The following is an 18,533-nucleotide window of genomic DNA, read 5'->3' on the forward strand; positions in this document are numbered from 1 at the left end:
AGGCCAGATCAAATCTGGTGAAAGAGGAATTCTGGTTACGGTGCTAGGCTGTGCGAATCCAATAGGTCAAACTATACACCATTTCTTGTCATTCCCCGAGTGAGTTGGCCAGATAGTTTCTTGAACGTTACACGTCCTAGTGGCGACTGTCGTGCCCAGAAATCAGGATGGATGATGTCGGAAACATTTCCAGACGTTCTCCAGCATTTCACCAAGCATGTCAAATGCAGATCTGAAGAGAGAACCCTGCTTCTCCACAAAATCCTGCTTATCCGTGGTTGTCTCTGAAGAGACAACCACGAATCACATATTTTACTGGGGATTGCTAATTTTTGCAAAGGGAAGAAAATTGACATCCTCACGTTGCCCCCTCACTGTAGCCACAAGATGCATCCTCTTGACATCTTCGTGTTTGGTCTTTTTGAGCGGTATTACAACGATGCGTATAACAAGTCTATGCTCCAAAACTCTAACAGACCAATCTCGATCCAAGACATCGGTGCACTTGTTTGTGCTGCGTTTCCAAAAACCTTCTCAATTGAGAATAGCCTGAGTGGCCTTAAGAAAATTGGGATCTGTCCCTTCAACCGAATGTGTCCGATGACCATGAGTTTTTATCTTCCTACATGTCGGACAGGCTGGAACCCCAAGAAAGCGTGGAAGTCCCCTCTCCTACTAGTTCAGATGAAGCTGAAGGAGGTCCCTCTAACCTGTCGACCGACCAACCATTAAAAACCGACATGCCCTGTAAGGCTGTTACACCAGAAGTCGTCAGATCGTTCTCAAACACTGAACCAAGGTCAGAGAGACCTAGAGGACGCAAAAGGCTCTGTTCTAAAATCCTCACTGACACACCAGAAAAAGAGCACCTTAAGCAGAACGTCAAATAAAAGAAGCAAAGAAGTCAACGAAGAAAAGCCGAGCTGGACGGAAGGGAACAGCAAAAATAAACATCACGGCTGACTTTGATGAAGAGGAAGACTTCGTGCTTAGCACTAAAAGCAGCCACGAGAGCCTTCACATCGGAGATACTGAGGAGAATGGTGAGGCTTTTTAAGACCGGAAGGAATTGAAGAAGGCGATTTTGCTCTTGTCAAAGTAGTTGGCAAGGGGATAGTGATATATTTTGTTGCAAAGGTCTTGGTGAAAGGTGAGGTTGAAGATGAGATTTAAGTGCTCTTTTGGAAAATGATGTTTTCCTCTTATAAACTTCAAGAGACGACTGAAAAGGAAAGGATCAGTCTTGAGGACGCTCTGATGAAACTGCCAAAGCCTATCACGTCTGGAGGAATGGCAAGGCAGGCATCACTCCTGAGACATTCTAGGACCACTATTTCAATACGATCACCCCTGGGGAAAAAAACGAAAAAGCAAACACGCATACGTAATCTTTCTTCTGGCAAAAAATTGAAAATTCCACATTTTTGAAGATAGGAGCTTGAAACCTCTACAGTAGTGTTCTCTAATACGCTGAATTTTCATTAGGATTCTATGACTTTTGGGGAGTATTTTACCCTGTTTTCGAAAATAAAGCAAATTTTCTGAAGCACGTAACTTTTGATGGGTAGGACTAAACTTGATGAAACTTGTATATTTTAAATTATAATAAAAACTCGATTCTTTTGATGTATCTATCCGCATAGAAATGTATCAAAATCCGTTTTTTAGAGTTTCGGTTACTATTGAGCCGGGTCGCTCATTACTTACAGTCCGTTACCACGAACTGTTTGATTGTTGTAGAGAACTTTTTCGACAAAAGAAGTTTTTCAAAAAAAATTAAAAAGCCACATTAGACTTTAATAATCCATGGCCAGCGTCAACACTAATATCTAGGACATATCCTGAGAATGGGACACCTTAGAACATGCAATGCAACGTTCCAACGGTTACCTTGAGTATTGAGAAATAGGGCTGTTCAAAAAAACGTCCCACCCTGCTTATACCAGTCAGATCAGCACTCCCTTAAGACGTTTCTGCAATCTGAGTGGGAAGATATACTGCCGACAGCAAAATACCACGAAAACTGGAGGCTCCTTGTCGAAGCATACGGTGTCTCTGGAGGCACAGGATGGTCTAAGATCTAAGGTAAGCATTCACGAATAGTCTGTGCGGTTCATTGATTAACATCTCATACTTTTACAAGAGTAGTAATGTTGAGATGACGATTGAAAATTCAATCTTTAAAGAAATAATGATATGAAAAAACAAACATAGACTCAAGTTTCTCCTAGACTAATTTTCTTGAGCTATTCAGTGCCATATGTTTTCACCTTGGTTTTTACAGATTTTTCACTCTTGTTTATTTAATTTTTTTATTTGGTACCCGCTAATACTAAAAATGCATAACTTAATGTGGAGGTCTTTTTACGATAAAAAATTATATTCTAGATTTTGCTAATTTACTAAGACATATATTGAGAAGTCCCTTCGATGTCAAACACCTTTGGTCCTTAGTTTTATCGATTATGAGCAAGGTTCGATTCTGTTGATAGAACAGCGTTAACAAAGGTCTTATCGTTATATGGTATACCAGAAAAATACATTAAAGTGATTTGCGCTATGTACGAGAATAATACTGCTGCGGTTGAGGTAGGAAATGAGGTTAGCAACTGATTTTGTATTAAATCAGGAGTTAAGTAGGGTTGTGTTCTATCCCCCTTTATATGGATCATTTTGATGGACTTCGTCTTAAGGAGCCCAGGAAAGGCAATTGGAGACCATGGAATCAAATGGGGAGGAAGAACGCTCCCGGACTTAGATTATGCTGATGATTTAAGCCTATTAGATGAAAGTGTGAGCAAAATGAATGAATTTTTAGAGGTTTTACGAGTTCAGGGTGCTAAAATAGGCTTGAAAATTAATGTTAAGAAGACTAAGTCACTAAGGCTAGGAATAAGTGAAGATGAACAGGTGAGATTAGGTAACGAAAAGATTGATCAGGTTGGGAGCTTCAGTTACCTTGGTAGTATTATTAGTAAAGATGGTTGGAGCAGTGAAGATGTTAAAAGTAGAATAGCTAAAGCTCAGGGTGTTTTTTCACAGTTAAAAAAAGTTTGGAAGAATAGATAGATAAGTCTACAAACCAAGATTAGAATATTTTAAAGGAAATGGGAACTTCCTGGGAGGGTGTAAAGAGGGAGGCTTTAAATAGATTAGGTTGGAGGAGGAGCGTGCGTAGCTGTGTTGGCCTCAGGCGGCTTGGTGCTGCAGTGAGTTATTAGTAGTAGTAGTAGTGATGACAGTGGTCAAATATGGCTCTGAAGCATGGGCACTCCGAAAAGCAGATGAAAATTTACTAGATGTTTTCCAGAGAAATTGCCTACGGATTGTTCTGGGTACCCGGCTGACTGACCGTATTTCAAACAGTAGGTTGTACGAAAAGTGTGGTTCAATCTCGCTTTCTGGGGCTATAATGAAAGAAAGGTTGAGATGGCTAGGCCACGCTCTACGGATGAAGGATGACAGATTACCGAAGATTGTCCTTTTTGGCCAACAGTCTGGGGCTACACAGAAAGCAGGTCGTCCTTGTCTGGGTTGGGAGGATGTCATAAATAAAGATTTAAAGGAAATGGGAACTTCCTGGGAGGGTGTAAAGAGGGAGGCTTTAAATAGATTAGGTTGGAGGAGGAAGAGCGTGCGTAGCTGTGTTGACCTCAGGTGGCTTGGTGCTGCAGTGAGTTATTATTATTAGTAGTAGTAGTAGTATATAGTTGCGTAGGATTCTCCTTATCAAATTTAAACACTCGGATTTTATTCTCACTATTCATGGCACTTTAAATAATTTATTTTCTTTGTCTTATCACTAAATAATTTTCAGATACTTTCCCCTAATACTTTGTCCTTAAATCATTTATTATATTTAGCAAATAACATACTTCCATTTTTCTTCATTAAAGGCAAGATCGAATTTCTATCTTGCTTTTGATTTTCTTTTCATAGAAAGTATGGTTTATAATTAAACTTGGCCCAAACTTACCAAAACTTAGCAAGACTTAGATCAATTTTGAGTATTATATACCAAAGTACACAACTGGTGCTACATTTGTGCTAAACTCTTTTTTAATTAACAAAAGTGAGCAAACAGTTCATGGTAAAGAACTGTAGTAAGGAGCGACCTGGCTCAAAGGTAACTGAAACACTAAAAGAAGGAATTTTGGTACCAATAGTCACATCAAAAGAATTGAATTTCTATTCTGATTTTAAATATTTAAGTTTCATCAAGTTTATCTTACCTACCAAAAATTAAAAGCCTGAAAAAGTTTATGAATGAATGAATGTATTTTATAACCCATCAATAACACAAAGGCAGGCCGTAGTACGGTGATACGATGGAGTATCAAAAAAAAGAAAGAAGAAAAAGAAACACATTTAAAAATAGGAACAAATATTAGTTCAGGCAAATGGAGGTTTGACCCGAAACAAATTGCAACAGAAATGATTCTTACACCATCTTGTAGAGAAAAAAAAACTGAACAACATATTCATTTTCGCATATTCTGAGTCGACGCAAATTAACCGTGTTTTGGCTTTAAATGCGATTTTTTTTTTACGTTTTCCGAAAAAAAAAATACAATTTTAGTATCCAACCGTTTTTCTTGAAATGAAGTATGATTCTGATCCAGAATGACAAGCTGAGACAGAAAATGAAGTCAGATTGGGTGTCTGGTGCAAAACAAAAAAGTTTCACTATCATCAATATGCGTTGCGGTAAATTTTGTAAAGACAATCAATCGGCACTTGTTATTCAACAAATGATCGGTTTTTCGTAAAAATACCTGAACTAGGCACTAGTATAAGAAACTTCGAAGGCTACGTAATGCAATAAAAATGAAAATCGTCACATTCATCACCTAGTGTTTTAAAAATTTCAAAGTTTATTCCCAAGATTTGACTGAGAAATCAATTAGACGAAGACCTCAAGTAATGCCAGAAAGTCGTGTAGAAAACTAGTTCCGGTCAGTGACAGTCATAACCTTTATTTAAATTCGCCATCTACCCCGAGAAAAAACTTTATTCGAAATTCCGCCATCTAACAGTCGAGTAATACTTTCCGGTGAATCTGCTAGTGGAGGCTCCATGCAATGGGAGCTCCATTTCAAGTCTACCTCAGACATGTTACCTTACCTGGCGCCTGCAGGACACATCCACTATACGAAATCATGCCATCTTTACCTCCAGCGAATGGACAAGCTCGAATATACCCATCCTACGGTCTACCAGGCTTTCTAGAGTGGCATGCATGTAGTAAGACGTTCTGATAGATTCTGGGCTGGACTCTCCACAGATCTTGTCATTGAACAGGAGCTTATGCGCTCTCTTAAAACCTCTGGTGGCCTTACCAACGGCAGCGGCATGACAGAGGCTCAGAGGTCCTTATGGGTTTTGTCGCGACCAGTCTGCTCTACAGTAAACCTTCTGAAGGAACTTATCTCAAAAATTCTGTACGTTACAAGTGATCAGCACAATGAGATGTCAGAGCCGATGCAACTGAGAGACTGCAAAGATACGCAGACGATTATCGAGTTTCTGGAAAGGGGTTCACCATTTGAGGGAGATGTTCAGTTAAGAAGCATAGCATATGGTCTAACTGCCTATCCGTCTGCCAACATTGATTCTGCCAAAGATGTTGGCCTAAAAGTCATTGGCGCCATGTCTGGACAGCTGGTCTCTGACTTTGTGTTTCGACGAAAACAACAGGCAATCCAGATGACGACTAAGCAAAGTCCAAGCGGAGACTGCAAACGACTAGACCCGACTCTTCTTTTTCAGAGGTTCATCATGATCGCGAAAAGGACCAATCTTACGGAAACTGAGTACTTTCAACACGAACTGTGTTCCTACCCAGCGTCACTTTTTGACAGCTCCTGCATGCTCCGGACTGCGAACAAACCAGAACTTGCGAAGGCCATAGCCCAGGCGTGCAACCTTGAGAAGCATTCATTTCCCCTCCCCGAAGGCACTCGATATATCCTAGACGGAGGAGCTCTGCTGCACAGGATACCATGGACAAAAAATGAAAGATACCTGGAGATTCTAGACCATTATGCAACTTACGTGACTGGAAAGTACCCTTCTGCCACAATCGTTTTCGACGGTTACGATGGTGGGGCTTCCATAAAAGATATGGCTCACCCGCAGAGGAGTCGTATAGTTGGCCGTGAGATCTTCTTCACAGCAGATATGCAGCTCAAGGTGAAGAAAGAAGAGTTCTTATCTTGCAAGAAAAACAAAGCCAGGTTTATCTGCGCTTTGGCTGACCATCTCCGTGCAAAGGGTGTCTCTGTCTCCCAGGCATCAGGTGACGCAGATGTCCCGATTGTGGAAGCTGCTGTTGCCTCTTCACGGTATCACGACACTGCCGTAGTTGGGGACGATACCGATCTATTGGTTCTCTTATGCTACCACTGTGACTTGTCAAGCAAGAAACTATTCTTCGCACCTGAGCCAAAGTCGAATATCCCGAATATGGGACATACACACCCTGAAAGAGAAGCTGGGACAACATATTTGTCATCTGATCCTTTTTGCTCACGCCCTGTTAGGCTGTGACTCTACTTCGCGAATCCACGGTGTGGGAAAAGGTCTTGCACTGAAGAGTCTGATAGAAGACAATGATTTTCGAAAATGAGCTGCAGTGTTCATGCAGAAGTCCGCTTCGAAGGAGGAAATCAAGACCGCTGGTGAAGACGCCCTGCTGATCATATACGGTTTGTCGAAAGGAGGGAACTTGAACAAACTCCGCAGAGAAGTTTTTGAAAAGAAAGTGACAACAGCAAACACTTTTGTTCACCCAGAACATCTGCCACCAACTTCTGATGCAGCCAAGTTTCATAGCTATAGAGTTTTTTTATCAAGTTCAGGTATGGACCGGGGAGCCTGATCCGGAACTGAAAGCCGAGGAATGGGGATGGAAGAATAAAGATGACTTCTTGTACCCATTAACAACTGACCTCCCGCCAGCCCCGCGTATGCTCCTAAAGATGGTGAAGTGCTCCTGTCGTGTACAGTGTAGTTCAGCGAGGTGTAGCTGCTTTAAAAACGGCTTAGTTTGTACTCCAGCATGCAGAACCTGCAAGGGAACAATGTGTTCCAACTCCCCAAAAATCGACAGCAACAATGATGAAGAGAACCTAGAACCCTAGTCGTTAATCCATTCCAAATGAAGAAGTTGTGAAACTAGTCGGAATCTGATTCTCTATTTTGTATTTTTTATAAGATTGATTCTATTTAATAGACTGTGAAGATTAGACACTATGGGTTGACCGTAAATAGTATACGAAGAGTGTTTTAAGTGTGATTTACGATACCGACCACTGAAAACCAGTTCGGTTTGTAATTCACTTTCCCTAATTATTTTCTAAAGAAATGTAGATCATTCATTAATGATTACGATTTTTTCTGGTTCAGTGAGCAACCTATTTGATTCTTTTTTCGGTCTCAGCTCGTGATTCTACGTTAGAACCACACTTTCATTCAAGAAAACCGGGCTACAACGAAAATTGTATTTTTTAGGCGAAAAAAGTCGAAAAAATACAGTTACTTTTTTTATGGTGCTTCTTACGCTAAATCCGACTTCATTTTCGGTCTCGCCATGTAATTTTGGGTTAGAATCATACTTCAGTTCAAGAAAAACCGATGTCCACGAAAATTGCGATTTTTATTCGAATAACGGAAAAAAATAGCATTAAAAGCCAAAAAACGGTTATTTCGCGTCGACTCAGAATATGCGAAAATGGATATGTTGTTCAGTTTTTTTTTTCTCTACAAGATGGTGTAAAAATCATTTTTGTTGCAATTTGTTTCGGGTCGACCTCTTTTTGGAGCTCATTTTCCTGTACTATATATACAGGATAAAAACACGAATAAACTAGACTTTCCCAAATTAAAAAATTATTATTGTTTTAAAAAGTGGAGTTGTGAGAAAGAGTCAAACATTAACGTAAAAAGTGAGAAGTTGAGTAGGGGAAAACCCCTTTCATATACGGGATAGTTTCTGTTCGTTTTAAGTTTTAATGTCGCTCCTTAATTTCTGTTTAAAAAGAATGTTTTTTTTTTATTTAATTTTAGTATGGACTGGGCTGATATTATACTACACAAGTCGTTATAATGTGGCTGAGCATATTAGACTTCCATTCATTTTGGCCCTATAATATGTCAGACCATATTATGAATCCTAAGAACCCTTTCTGTTTATTGGTGGGAGCTTGGCCCGAAGGCAGTTTAAGAGAAGGGTAGAAAGGGCGCAAAATTCTAGGGGTGCAAAATTTCAACCAAATAATCTAACAGTAATGATCATTTTGTAATTTCTCAAATTTTATAAATAAAGTGGAGTGTGCAGTTAATAAATGAAAACAATTAATAATTAATTAATAAAATACAATTATTAATTAATTAGTTATTAATTAGATAAAGTAATAAAATCAAAAAGTTAATTAAAAATAAGGTATTAATGAATTGGTTAATCGAAAATAATTTGGTGAATAAATAAAAATTTTGTTAAAATTTAGGCGGAAAACTTGGTGGGAAACAGTCTGAGGGCTAATCAAGTTTTTGCCAGGGGCACAAGAGAGGCGAGAACCGCCACTTGCTCGGCCCCATCCCAATAGGAGGGCTTCAATTTGGATCTGCCCCTGTAACTTATATATAATCATGTAAAACATCTTGCCAATTATAATCATAACCCATAAAAAAAAAAATTAAGAAACCAAAGGTTAATACTCAGAAATACAAGAAATTTAACTTGGGGTCAGTGTTGTTTTTTTTTAGCAGGAAGATTTATTCTCAATATTACTGTCTAAGATACACCTTCCCCAGCTCACCAGTCCTGCTTGCGAGGTTTAATTTCTGGAGGAGGATGGAGAGTGGGGATCGGGAGATATCAAAAAGAACAGGTACCAACATACAACCCTCTCGTTTCACCCCTTTAAAATGCATATTTTATCGCTCGATAGTCTTCTAAAAATCCGTGGCACACACGTGTCTCTCTCATACTTGGGTTTCTTATTTCTCTATTTTCTCTTCTCTATTTTCTTATTTCTCTATTTTTTATCATGGTACCTAACCTAACAGCAACCATGGTAAGTTCTTCATCTAAGCAGAACCTGTTTCTATGACTATTCCTAATGAAGTATCACAAAATATGATGAAAACAAATTTGGTCTATATATTTATATATTAGGGGGGGGTAGAGTATAGTGGGTCTTCATGTAAAATGTGCTAGGTATAATTATTCTGTATATTATGAAGCAAGAATTTTTTTCTAACTTCACACTGTCCAAATACTTTACCCTCACCTCCCAATGTACATATATATAGTCCAATTTATATATCTCTCAGCTATTTTGTCACTTCTCTTTGTCTTGTCTCACGCTAAGCTGAAAGAAACTAACGAAGAAACCGGTTCTACAGTGCGTCAATGGATGAACAACTTCACCTAGGCGTTATGACAGAAAATTGACCCTATTTGTAATACCGATGGAAATTGCTATATTTCTTTACAAAGATATGGGGTAGGTATTATAGTATGAAAATAAATGACTTCCATGATTTACTGCAAGTAAATTACTGTAAGTTTTACTGTATTTACTGTAAGTTTTTAATATGAAAAACTTACAGCGATATGTCCAAAAAAGAAAGTAAAAACGAAACACAAAAGAAACATATTCAAAACTGAGGCAATTGATTACTTCTGAACTCATACATCAACAAGTCCGAAATTTATAATTTGGCATATTTGTAAATAGTCACGAAATAAAATAAAACAAAATTTTGAACGTTGCAATTTCAAGCTTTTAAGATTAGCGAAAGTATAAGCAGTGCAAAAACAGAAAATTAAGTTTTCGAATTAATAATAAATAAACTAAAAAATTTAGAAGGAGAAACTTGCAAAGAGAATCAGCCCTTAAAGTAACAAGGACATTAAATGATATTAATTGTTCCATTGAGTTAAGCGGGAACCTACAAAACTAAATAAATTTAAAGGTTAGGGAACATCAGAAATTTCAATTTTTAATAAAAAATAGAATTCCACTTACAGTTATATAGCTTTAGTATTACTTAAAAAGACACTAGATTACTCGTTACGTGTTCCTGGGATCTCAAAATAAAAGAAATTTTAGGAAAATCCCCCACGCAGAAAAAACTCCCGCAGGAAATTTCCCTGTACGAAATACTCATACTCCGCGGTTAATTTTCCTCATGGGAAATTTCCCCTTCATTACTGACAAAAGCATTTTATATTTCAAAGTATTCGAAACATTTCCATCGAAAAATCCCCCAAAGACTATTTTCTTCCCGGAAAATTCCCGCTGTCCCCAAGTTCCCCAGAGAAGGGCTGCAAGCTAAGCTTTGCAAATTGTTTACATATAGTATTAGTTATTATTATTTCAATATTATTCAATACAATACAATACAATACAAAATACAATTCAAAATGAATTACAATACACTTATTCCCCCTCGAAAGGCTCCATTGCCAGAGATACAAGGGGGGGGGGTACAAAAATAATACGAATAACAACTACAATAAAAGCAATATGTATAAGTGGTACACAATATAAGCAACAACTACAAAAAAAGGGGGAGCAATAGAACATACCTGAGCATAGAGAACATACCTGAGGCCTGGGAGTCAAAGCGCAGAGAAGAGAAGCATACACCATGAACAGAACTCAGGGGAGATCAACTCCTCAGAGGGAAAAGAAAATCCTTTTAAAAGTACCAAATGAGTATCATCTCTGTAACGAAGAAGGTAGTGAATTCCAGACCTGTTGACAAGCAATGAGGGGATTGAAATCTGATCGAATAATAGGGATAGGTGGAATGTAGATATTATTTGAAGAACGAAGGCTATATGGAGCTGAATCACAAATAAACGTAGGAGTTTCCCGAAGAGATTTTGGAAGATTGCCGTGAAGCTGATGAAAGACAAAAGAAACACAAGAAATAATGTAAATAGACCGTAGACTTAAGAGAGGTGTTGGTGAAGAACGGTTGGTGTCCATAACCAGACGCCGTGCTTTATTATACATGACAGAAAGTGACCGCAGCGTAGATGGAAAAGTAGATATCAATACAATGGGACAAGAAGAAACATATGACTGGACAAGACAGAAAAAAAGAATTTTCAGAATAGATCCAGGGAATGTGTGTCTAAGTTTTTTATTGATACCCAAACTCCGTGAGACCTTAACCCTAATCATGGCTACATGGTTTCTGAATGAAAGATTTTCATCAAGCAGGATACCAAGAAACCGGACCACCCGATTCTCTGGTCTACACAAGGAGCCTTGTGACACCTAAAGGTGTTTAAGCTGAGGGAAAGCTATACCAGTTCGAGAAAAAATAAGAAAATGGGACTTATCAACATTCAAGACCAAGTAATTCGCATTAAACCATGAAATAACTGTCTCAAATAATGCCACAAGATTAGACTTGATATCACATTCCGTCCTCCCAATGGTCCCAAGAGTGGTATCATCAGCAAAAGCAACAAGAAAATCTTCGTTAGAAGTAGTATTGGAACACGACCGAGCATCAGGATGACACAGCTTGCAGCATGCCAGAGGCCTGGTGTTTTAACCGCCGAAATCAGATCATTAACATAAATCAAAAATAAAATGGGACCAAGAACAGATCCCTGAGGGACGGCATAATATACTTCAGAGTGGCTCCGAAAAAGTGGATTAATTGAAATAAGCCTTCCAGAAAGATATGAATCAAACCAAAAATAGCGTTTGATCTTATACCAAAATGCGATAGTTTCCAAAGAAGAATCCGATGAGTCAAGGAATCAAAAGCTTCACAAACATCAAAAATAAAGCTGCTGGGATACGACCAGAATCTATTGCCAAATGAATGAAATTCGAGAAAGCTGCACAAGCATGCTCCGTAGAGTGACTCGCTCGGAATCCAAACTGGAAATCATGCAAAAATTCTTTTGCATCCAGAAAACTAAGAAGCCTGGATAGCATAGCCTTCTCAAAAATTTTGCTGAAAACAAATAGGAGAGAAATTGGCTTATAATTAGCAGGATCACTCCGAGAACCACCCTTATACAGCACTAAAACCTTAGCTCGCTTGAGAGATTCAGGGGAAATTCCTTTTTCGAATAACAGATTGAGAAGCTTAGTCAATGGTGACAGAATAGCAGGCAGAATGGCACGGATAACCCTTCTAGGAATTTTGTCTGGTCCTGAAGAGGATGATCCTTTAAGAGCACTCACGATACGAGCAACCTCAAATTCAGTAACAGAATTCAAGACCATTGACTTTAAACATGAGGGTCCAAGAAAGGCTCTGAAATCGCAACGAGAAGTTGCAGAGCTTGCAGAGAAAGCGGTTGCCTTCCCTATATTAGCAAAATAAAAGGTAAGCTCTAACTGAACATCTGCATCTGCTTGAACGGTTTTACCATCGAGTATAAGCATTGATGGAACTGAAGGCAGAGGAGGAGTAGGTCTAAGAACTGAATTAATTAAATACCATGTCTTCCTAACATCCTTCCCGCATTCAGAAAATTTTCTATGATAATACTGAGATTTTGCCTACCGACAGAAAGAGTTAAATATACTCCTATAGGTCTTGAAACGTTCGTGATGAGCCACAGATGATGAAACTTTGTATAGCTTCCACAAATAATTTTTCCTTTTCCAGCTTTTACGGAGACCTGAACTCATCCATGGATTCAGTGGTGCTATCCTTTTCGAAGTATGGGGTGCTGGACCCTGATTGCAAATTTCCAGGATTCCTTCTTTCACTAAATCGTAAAAGGAATCAAAAGAGCGGTTAAAATCTTAATCAGAAACCAAACTGTCCCATGGTAGATCAGCCAGACGAGAATTAAGTAGACTTAGCTCAGTATCACCATAACGGAAAAATGGGAGAGTAGATGGTGACGCTATACGCTGCGCTTGATCATCACTCTTATATCCGGAAATAGCGGGAAAATTATCAGAAATATCACTAACCAGCACCAATTATCTAAGACATCTAATGCGAAAAAATATTATCAATAAGAGACGCATGCGTGTCAGTAACTCGGGTTGGTATACAAACTGAAGGTAGAGTTCCCGAAGAGAGCATCATCGACAAAAGATAAATAACTGAAGCAGCATTTTGATCCAGCAGGTTGAGGTTAAAATCACCCCATAAGGATTAGTTCATAGGGATGTTTTTGGACTGAGTCCAAAACTTATTCCAGAGTTTTCAAAAACGAAGGAATAGATCCACTAGGGGATCTATAAATCAAACCCACAGCTAAATACTTACGCATTGATTTAATCACAATAAAAAGGGATTCAAAGATTCCTTCCTCATTTCTGCTCATATCACTTTGAACATTATATATAAGACGATCAGCAATATAAAGGACAAGGCCACCTCTCGGCGTCTGTTTCCTTTTCAGCCTCTCCATCCTATATCCCGGAATATCTAAAAGGATATCCTTTTTTGAATCTAGGAAACTTACAAATAATCCTATAACATCAGCAGTTCCACCACTGAGGATCAACTTCAGCTTATCAAAAGATGAGCAAAGTCCCTGAATGTTAATATGAAGCACAGAGAAAATACCATCACGTTTAGAGGAGGCAGAACCATTTAAATACAAAACATACTTACTTTTATTAGCCGAATTAGAACCAATATTCTTCAGATTTCTACTTCCAAATGTAAGCTAAGGAGCAACCCAGCTCAATAGTAACCGAAACTCTAAAAAACGGAATTTTTATACAAATAAAAGGAACCCAATTTTTATGCTGACTTCAAATATATAAGTTTCATCAAGTTTAATCTCTACCCATCAAAAGTTACAAGCCTGAGAATATTTCAGTGGTGCTATTACATAAAAAAAAACTAGTTTTTTTAACTGAAAGTAAGGAGCGACAGTAATACTTAAAACGAACAGAAATTACTCCGTATATGAAATGGTTTGTCCCCTCCACAATCCTTCGCTCTTTACGATAAAGCTTTTAACGTTTTAAAAAGCAGAATTGTTGCAAAGAGTCAAACTTTAAAGTAAAGAGAGAGGGATAATCTATGTTCGTTTTAAGTTTCAATGCTACTCCTTACTTTCAATTGGAAAAACTTTTCCATGTTTATTTTTTCATTGTTTTTTTTTTATAGTAATTTTAGAAAATCCCGCGCCCTTTTCATTGAATTTCTGTTTCCCCATGACATATTTCTCCAAGGAAAGACCCTCCCATATAGCCCCCTCCCCTCAACTCCACCCCCAAAACCAAAAAAATCCCCTGAAAACGTCTGTACACTTCCCAATAACCATTATTATATATAAACACTGGTCGAAGTTTGTAACTTGCAGCCCCTCCCCTAGGGACTGTGGGGGAGTAAGTCATTCCCAAAGACATGGTTATTATAGTTTTTGACTATGCGGAACAAAATGACTATCTCAAAATTTTGATCCATTGACTTTGGAGAAGAAATGAGCGTGAGAGGGGGCCTAGGTGCCCTCCAATTTTTTTGGTTACTTAAAAAGGGCACTAGAACTTTTCATTTCCGTTAAAATCAGCCCTCTTGCGACATTCTAGAACCACTTGGTCGATACGATAACCCCTGGGGAAAAGAAAAAAAACAAAAAAAAACAAATAAACACACACTGGCAACACGTCTTCTGGCAAAAAATACGAAATTCCACATTTTTGTAGATAGGAGCTTGAAATTTTTGCTCTAGGGTTCTCTGATACGCTGAATGCGATGGTGTGATTTTCGTTAACATTCTATGACTTTTAGGGGGTGTTTTCCCCCATTTTCCAAAATAAGGCACATTTTCTCAGGCTCGTAACTTTTGATGACAAAGACTAAATTTGATGAAACTTATATATTTAAAATCAGCATAAAAATTCGATTCTTTTGATGTATATTTTAGCATCAAAATTCCGTTTTTTAGAGTTTCGTTTACTATTGAGCTGGGTCGCTCCTTACTATAGTTCGTTACCACGAACTGTTTGATCCTTTTCGAAATATGGGGCGCTGGACCCTGATTTTAAATTTTCAGGATTACTTCTTTCACTAAATCATAAAAGGAATCAAAAGAGCGGTTAAAATCTGAATCAGAAACCAAACTGTCCCATGGTAGATCAGCCAGATGAGAATTAAGTAGACTTAGCTCAGTATCACCATAACGGAAAAATGTGAGAGTAGATGGTGATGCTATACGCTGTGCTTGATCATCACTCTTATACTGGGAAATAGCGGGAAAATGATCAGAAATATCACTAACCAGCACCAAATTATCTAAGACATGTAGTGACGAAAAAATATTATCGATAAGAGACGCATGCGTGTCAGTAACTCGGGTTGGTATACAAACTGAAGGTAGAGTTCCCCAGGAGAGCATCATCGACAAAAAATCAATAGCTGAAGCAGAATTTTGATCCAGTAGGTTGAGTTTAAAATCACCCATAATGATTGGTTCATTGGGATGTTTTTGGACTGAGTCCAAAACTTATTCCAAAATTTTCAAAAGCGAAGGAATAGATCCACTGGGGGAAATATAAACCAAACCAACAGCTAAATACTTACGAAAAAGGGATTCAAAGATTCCTTCCTCATTTCTGCTCAAATCACTTCGGACATTATATGTAAGACGATCAGCAATGTAAAGGACAAGGCCACCTCTCGCCATCTGTTTCCTATTCAGCCTCTCCATCCTATATCCCGGAGTATCTAAAAGGATATCCTTTTTTGAATCTTGGAAAGTTTCACATAATCCTATAACATCAGGATTTCCACCACTGACGATCAATTTCAGCTCATCAAAAGACGAGCAAAGTCCCTGAATGTTAATATGAAGCACAGAGAAAATACCATCACGTTTAGAGGAGGCAGAACCATTTAAATGCAAAACATACTTACTTTTATTAGCCGAATTAGAACCAATATTCTTCAGATTTCTACTTCCAAATGTAAGCTAAGGAGCAACCCGGCTCAATAGTAACCGAAACTCTAAAAAACGGAATTTTTATACAAATAAAAGGAACCCAATTTTTATGCTGACTTCAAATATATAAGTTTCATCAAGTTTAATCTCTACCCATCAAAAGTTACAAGCCTGAGAATATTTGCCTTATTTTCGAAAAAAAGGGGAAAACACTCCTTAGAAGTCGTACAATCTTAATGAAAATCACATCATCAGATTCATAATGTCAGAGAAACCTGCTGCAGAGGTTTCAAGCTCCTATCTGCAAAAATGTAGACTTTTGCATTTTTTGCCAGAAGAAGGATCACGGATGCGTGTTTTTTTTTTCCAGGGGTGGTTGTATCAACCCAGTTGTCCTAGAATGTTGCGAGGGGGCCCATTTAATCGTAAATTAAAAGTTCTATTGCACTTCTGAAGTAAATAAAAAAATTGGAGAGCAACAAGGCCCCCTCCCATGCTAATTTTTTTCCCAAAGTCACCAGATCAAAATTTTGAGATAGTCATTTTGTTCAACATAGTCAAAAAACCAGTAGCTATGTCTTTGCGGACCACTTAATCCCCCATATTTCCCGGGGGAAGGGCTGCAAGCTATGAACTTAGCCCATTGTTTACATATAGTATTGGTTATTGGGAATTATACAGGCATTTTCAGGAGAGTTTTTTCTGGTGAGGGATCGGGGGGAGGGTCACGTAGGAGGGTCTTACCCTGGAGGAATATATCATGGGGGAAGAGACACTAAAACATTAAAACTTAAAACGAACGGAAATTATTACGTATATGAGGGTGTTCGCCCCCTCGTCAATATCTCGCTCTTTACGCTAAAGTATTTTTAGTAATTTTAAAAAGTTGTTTATTCTAATTAAATGGCTTTTGGGATTCAGGGGGCATTCTTAATTAGAACAAAATTCGAACTTTAGCGTAAAGAGCGAGGTATTGAACAAAGGGTCAACCCCCTCATATTACGTATGCGAGGGAGTTTCTTCCCCTTGTCCGTACCTCGGTCTTTAAGGTAAAGTTAGAATATTGTTAAATAAACGCCGATATAAACAATAATTTGTTTTTGTTACTTTTCGGCCAATCTTAGCATTTAATATTATCTTAAGCAGCTTCTTAACTATGATTAATGTGAATATAAACCAAAGATATTGTATGTTTTCGGCTTGTGGTTGTTATTAAATAAAAAAACGAGTTTTTTTCAACTGAAAGTAAGGAACAACATTAAAACTTAAAACGAACAGAACCTATTACGTATAAAAGGGGGTTGCCCCTTCTCAGTACCTCACTCTTTCAGCTAATATTTGACTTTTCGTTCCAATTATTTAAGAATGACTCCTGGTATGCAAGAACCGTTTAATTATAATTAAATAAAAAAACGAGTTATTTTTAACTGCAAGTAAGGAGCGACATTAAAACTTAAAACGAACAGAAATTATTCCGTATATGAAAGGGGTTGTCTCCTCCTCAACGCCTCGCTCTTTATGCTAAAGTTTGACTCTGTCACAGTTCTACTTAGTAAAACAATAGAAAACATTTTACAACATTTACATTTACAGAAACATTTACATTTTAGCGTAAAGAGCGAGGCACTGAAGAGGGGCAGCTCCCTCATATACGTAATAACAACCAAAAGAAGAATTTTATAAAATTGCAGTTCAAATAGTTCGTAGTAACCAACTGTAAGTAAGAAGCGACCCTGCTCAATTGTAACCAAAACTCTAATAAAGAGTGTTTTCTTAAAAGCGATTTGACACCACTAGATATATTGAAAGAATTGAATTTTTATGCTGATTTCAAATATATTAATTTCATTAAGTTTAGTATTACCCATCGAAGGTTACGAAAAATTTTTCCAGATTTTTGAAAAAAGGGAAATACCCCCCTAAAATTACAGTGATCTTAATGAAAATGCACCATCAGATTCAGTGTATCAGAGAACCCCACTATGTAGGCTCCAAGCTAATATCAGCAAGAAATGTGGAATTTTGTATTTTTTTGCAAGAAGTAAGATCGGATGCGTGTTTATTTGTTTGTTTTTTTTCTTGGTTGTTTTCCCCAGAGGTGATCGTATCACCACAGTGGTCCTAAAATATCAGAATAGGGCTCATTCGAAATGAAATTAAAAGTTCTAGAGCGCTTTTTAAATGACCAAAAAGTTGGAGGGCAACTAGGACACCTGCTCCCCTTTTACGCTAAAATTTGACTCTTTCTCACTGCTCTTTTTTTTTAAACAATAAAAAACTTTAGCGTAGAGAGCGAGACATTGAGGAGGGGACAGCCCCTTTCATATACAGAATAATTTCTGTTTTTTTTTTTAAGTTTTAATGTCACTCCTTACTTTCAGTAGAAAAAATTGTTTTCTTTATTTAATAAATCTCAGAAATGGGTAGAGAACTTAATCTAGCCTGTCACCACTAAACCTCGCATAAAACTAAAAAAGCTATGGCCCTTACCGTGGCGTCTTGAGAAAATTAGAGTGGCAATTAGACACCACGAGAAGTATAAGTTTCAAACCCATACTGGTTGTATTAGCAGTGCGGAAAATTTTCTTAGAAACCTTGTGGCCACTCGATCACGTTACTCTATCAAGCGGCACCA

At 37.9% G+C, this 18,533-nt stretch overlaps 2 protein-coding genes across 2 annotated transcripts in view; one reads left to right on the top strand and one right to left on the bottom strand.

Moving 5' to 3' along the window:
* The window catches only part of LOC136037385 (trypsin-1-like), a 159,451-nt gene extending 149,757 nt beyond the window's left edge, over nt 1–9,694 (bottom strand). Inside the window, exon 1 of the mRNA XM_065720116.1 lies at nt 9,614–9,694. Coding sequence (XP_065576188.1) covers nt 9,614–9,661 — 48 coding nt within the window. The 5' untranslated portion in view covers nt 9,662–9,694. The remainder of the gene's footprint in view (nt 1–9,613) is intronic.
* LOC136037384 (IWS1-like protein) overlaps nt 1–18,533 on the top strand; it is a 438,978-nt gene that overhangs the window by 117,627 nt on the left and 302,818 nt on the right. The gene's annotated exons all lie outside the window — the stretch shown is intronic.

Source organism: Artemia franciscana, chromosome 16 (assembly GCF_032884065.1).
Source record: "Artemia franciscana chromosome 16, ASM3288406v1, whole genome shotgun sequence".
Classification (NCBI taxonomy): domain Eukaryota; kingdom Metazoa; phylum Arthropoda; class Branchiopoda; order Anostraca; family Artemiidae; genus Artemia; species Artemia franciscana.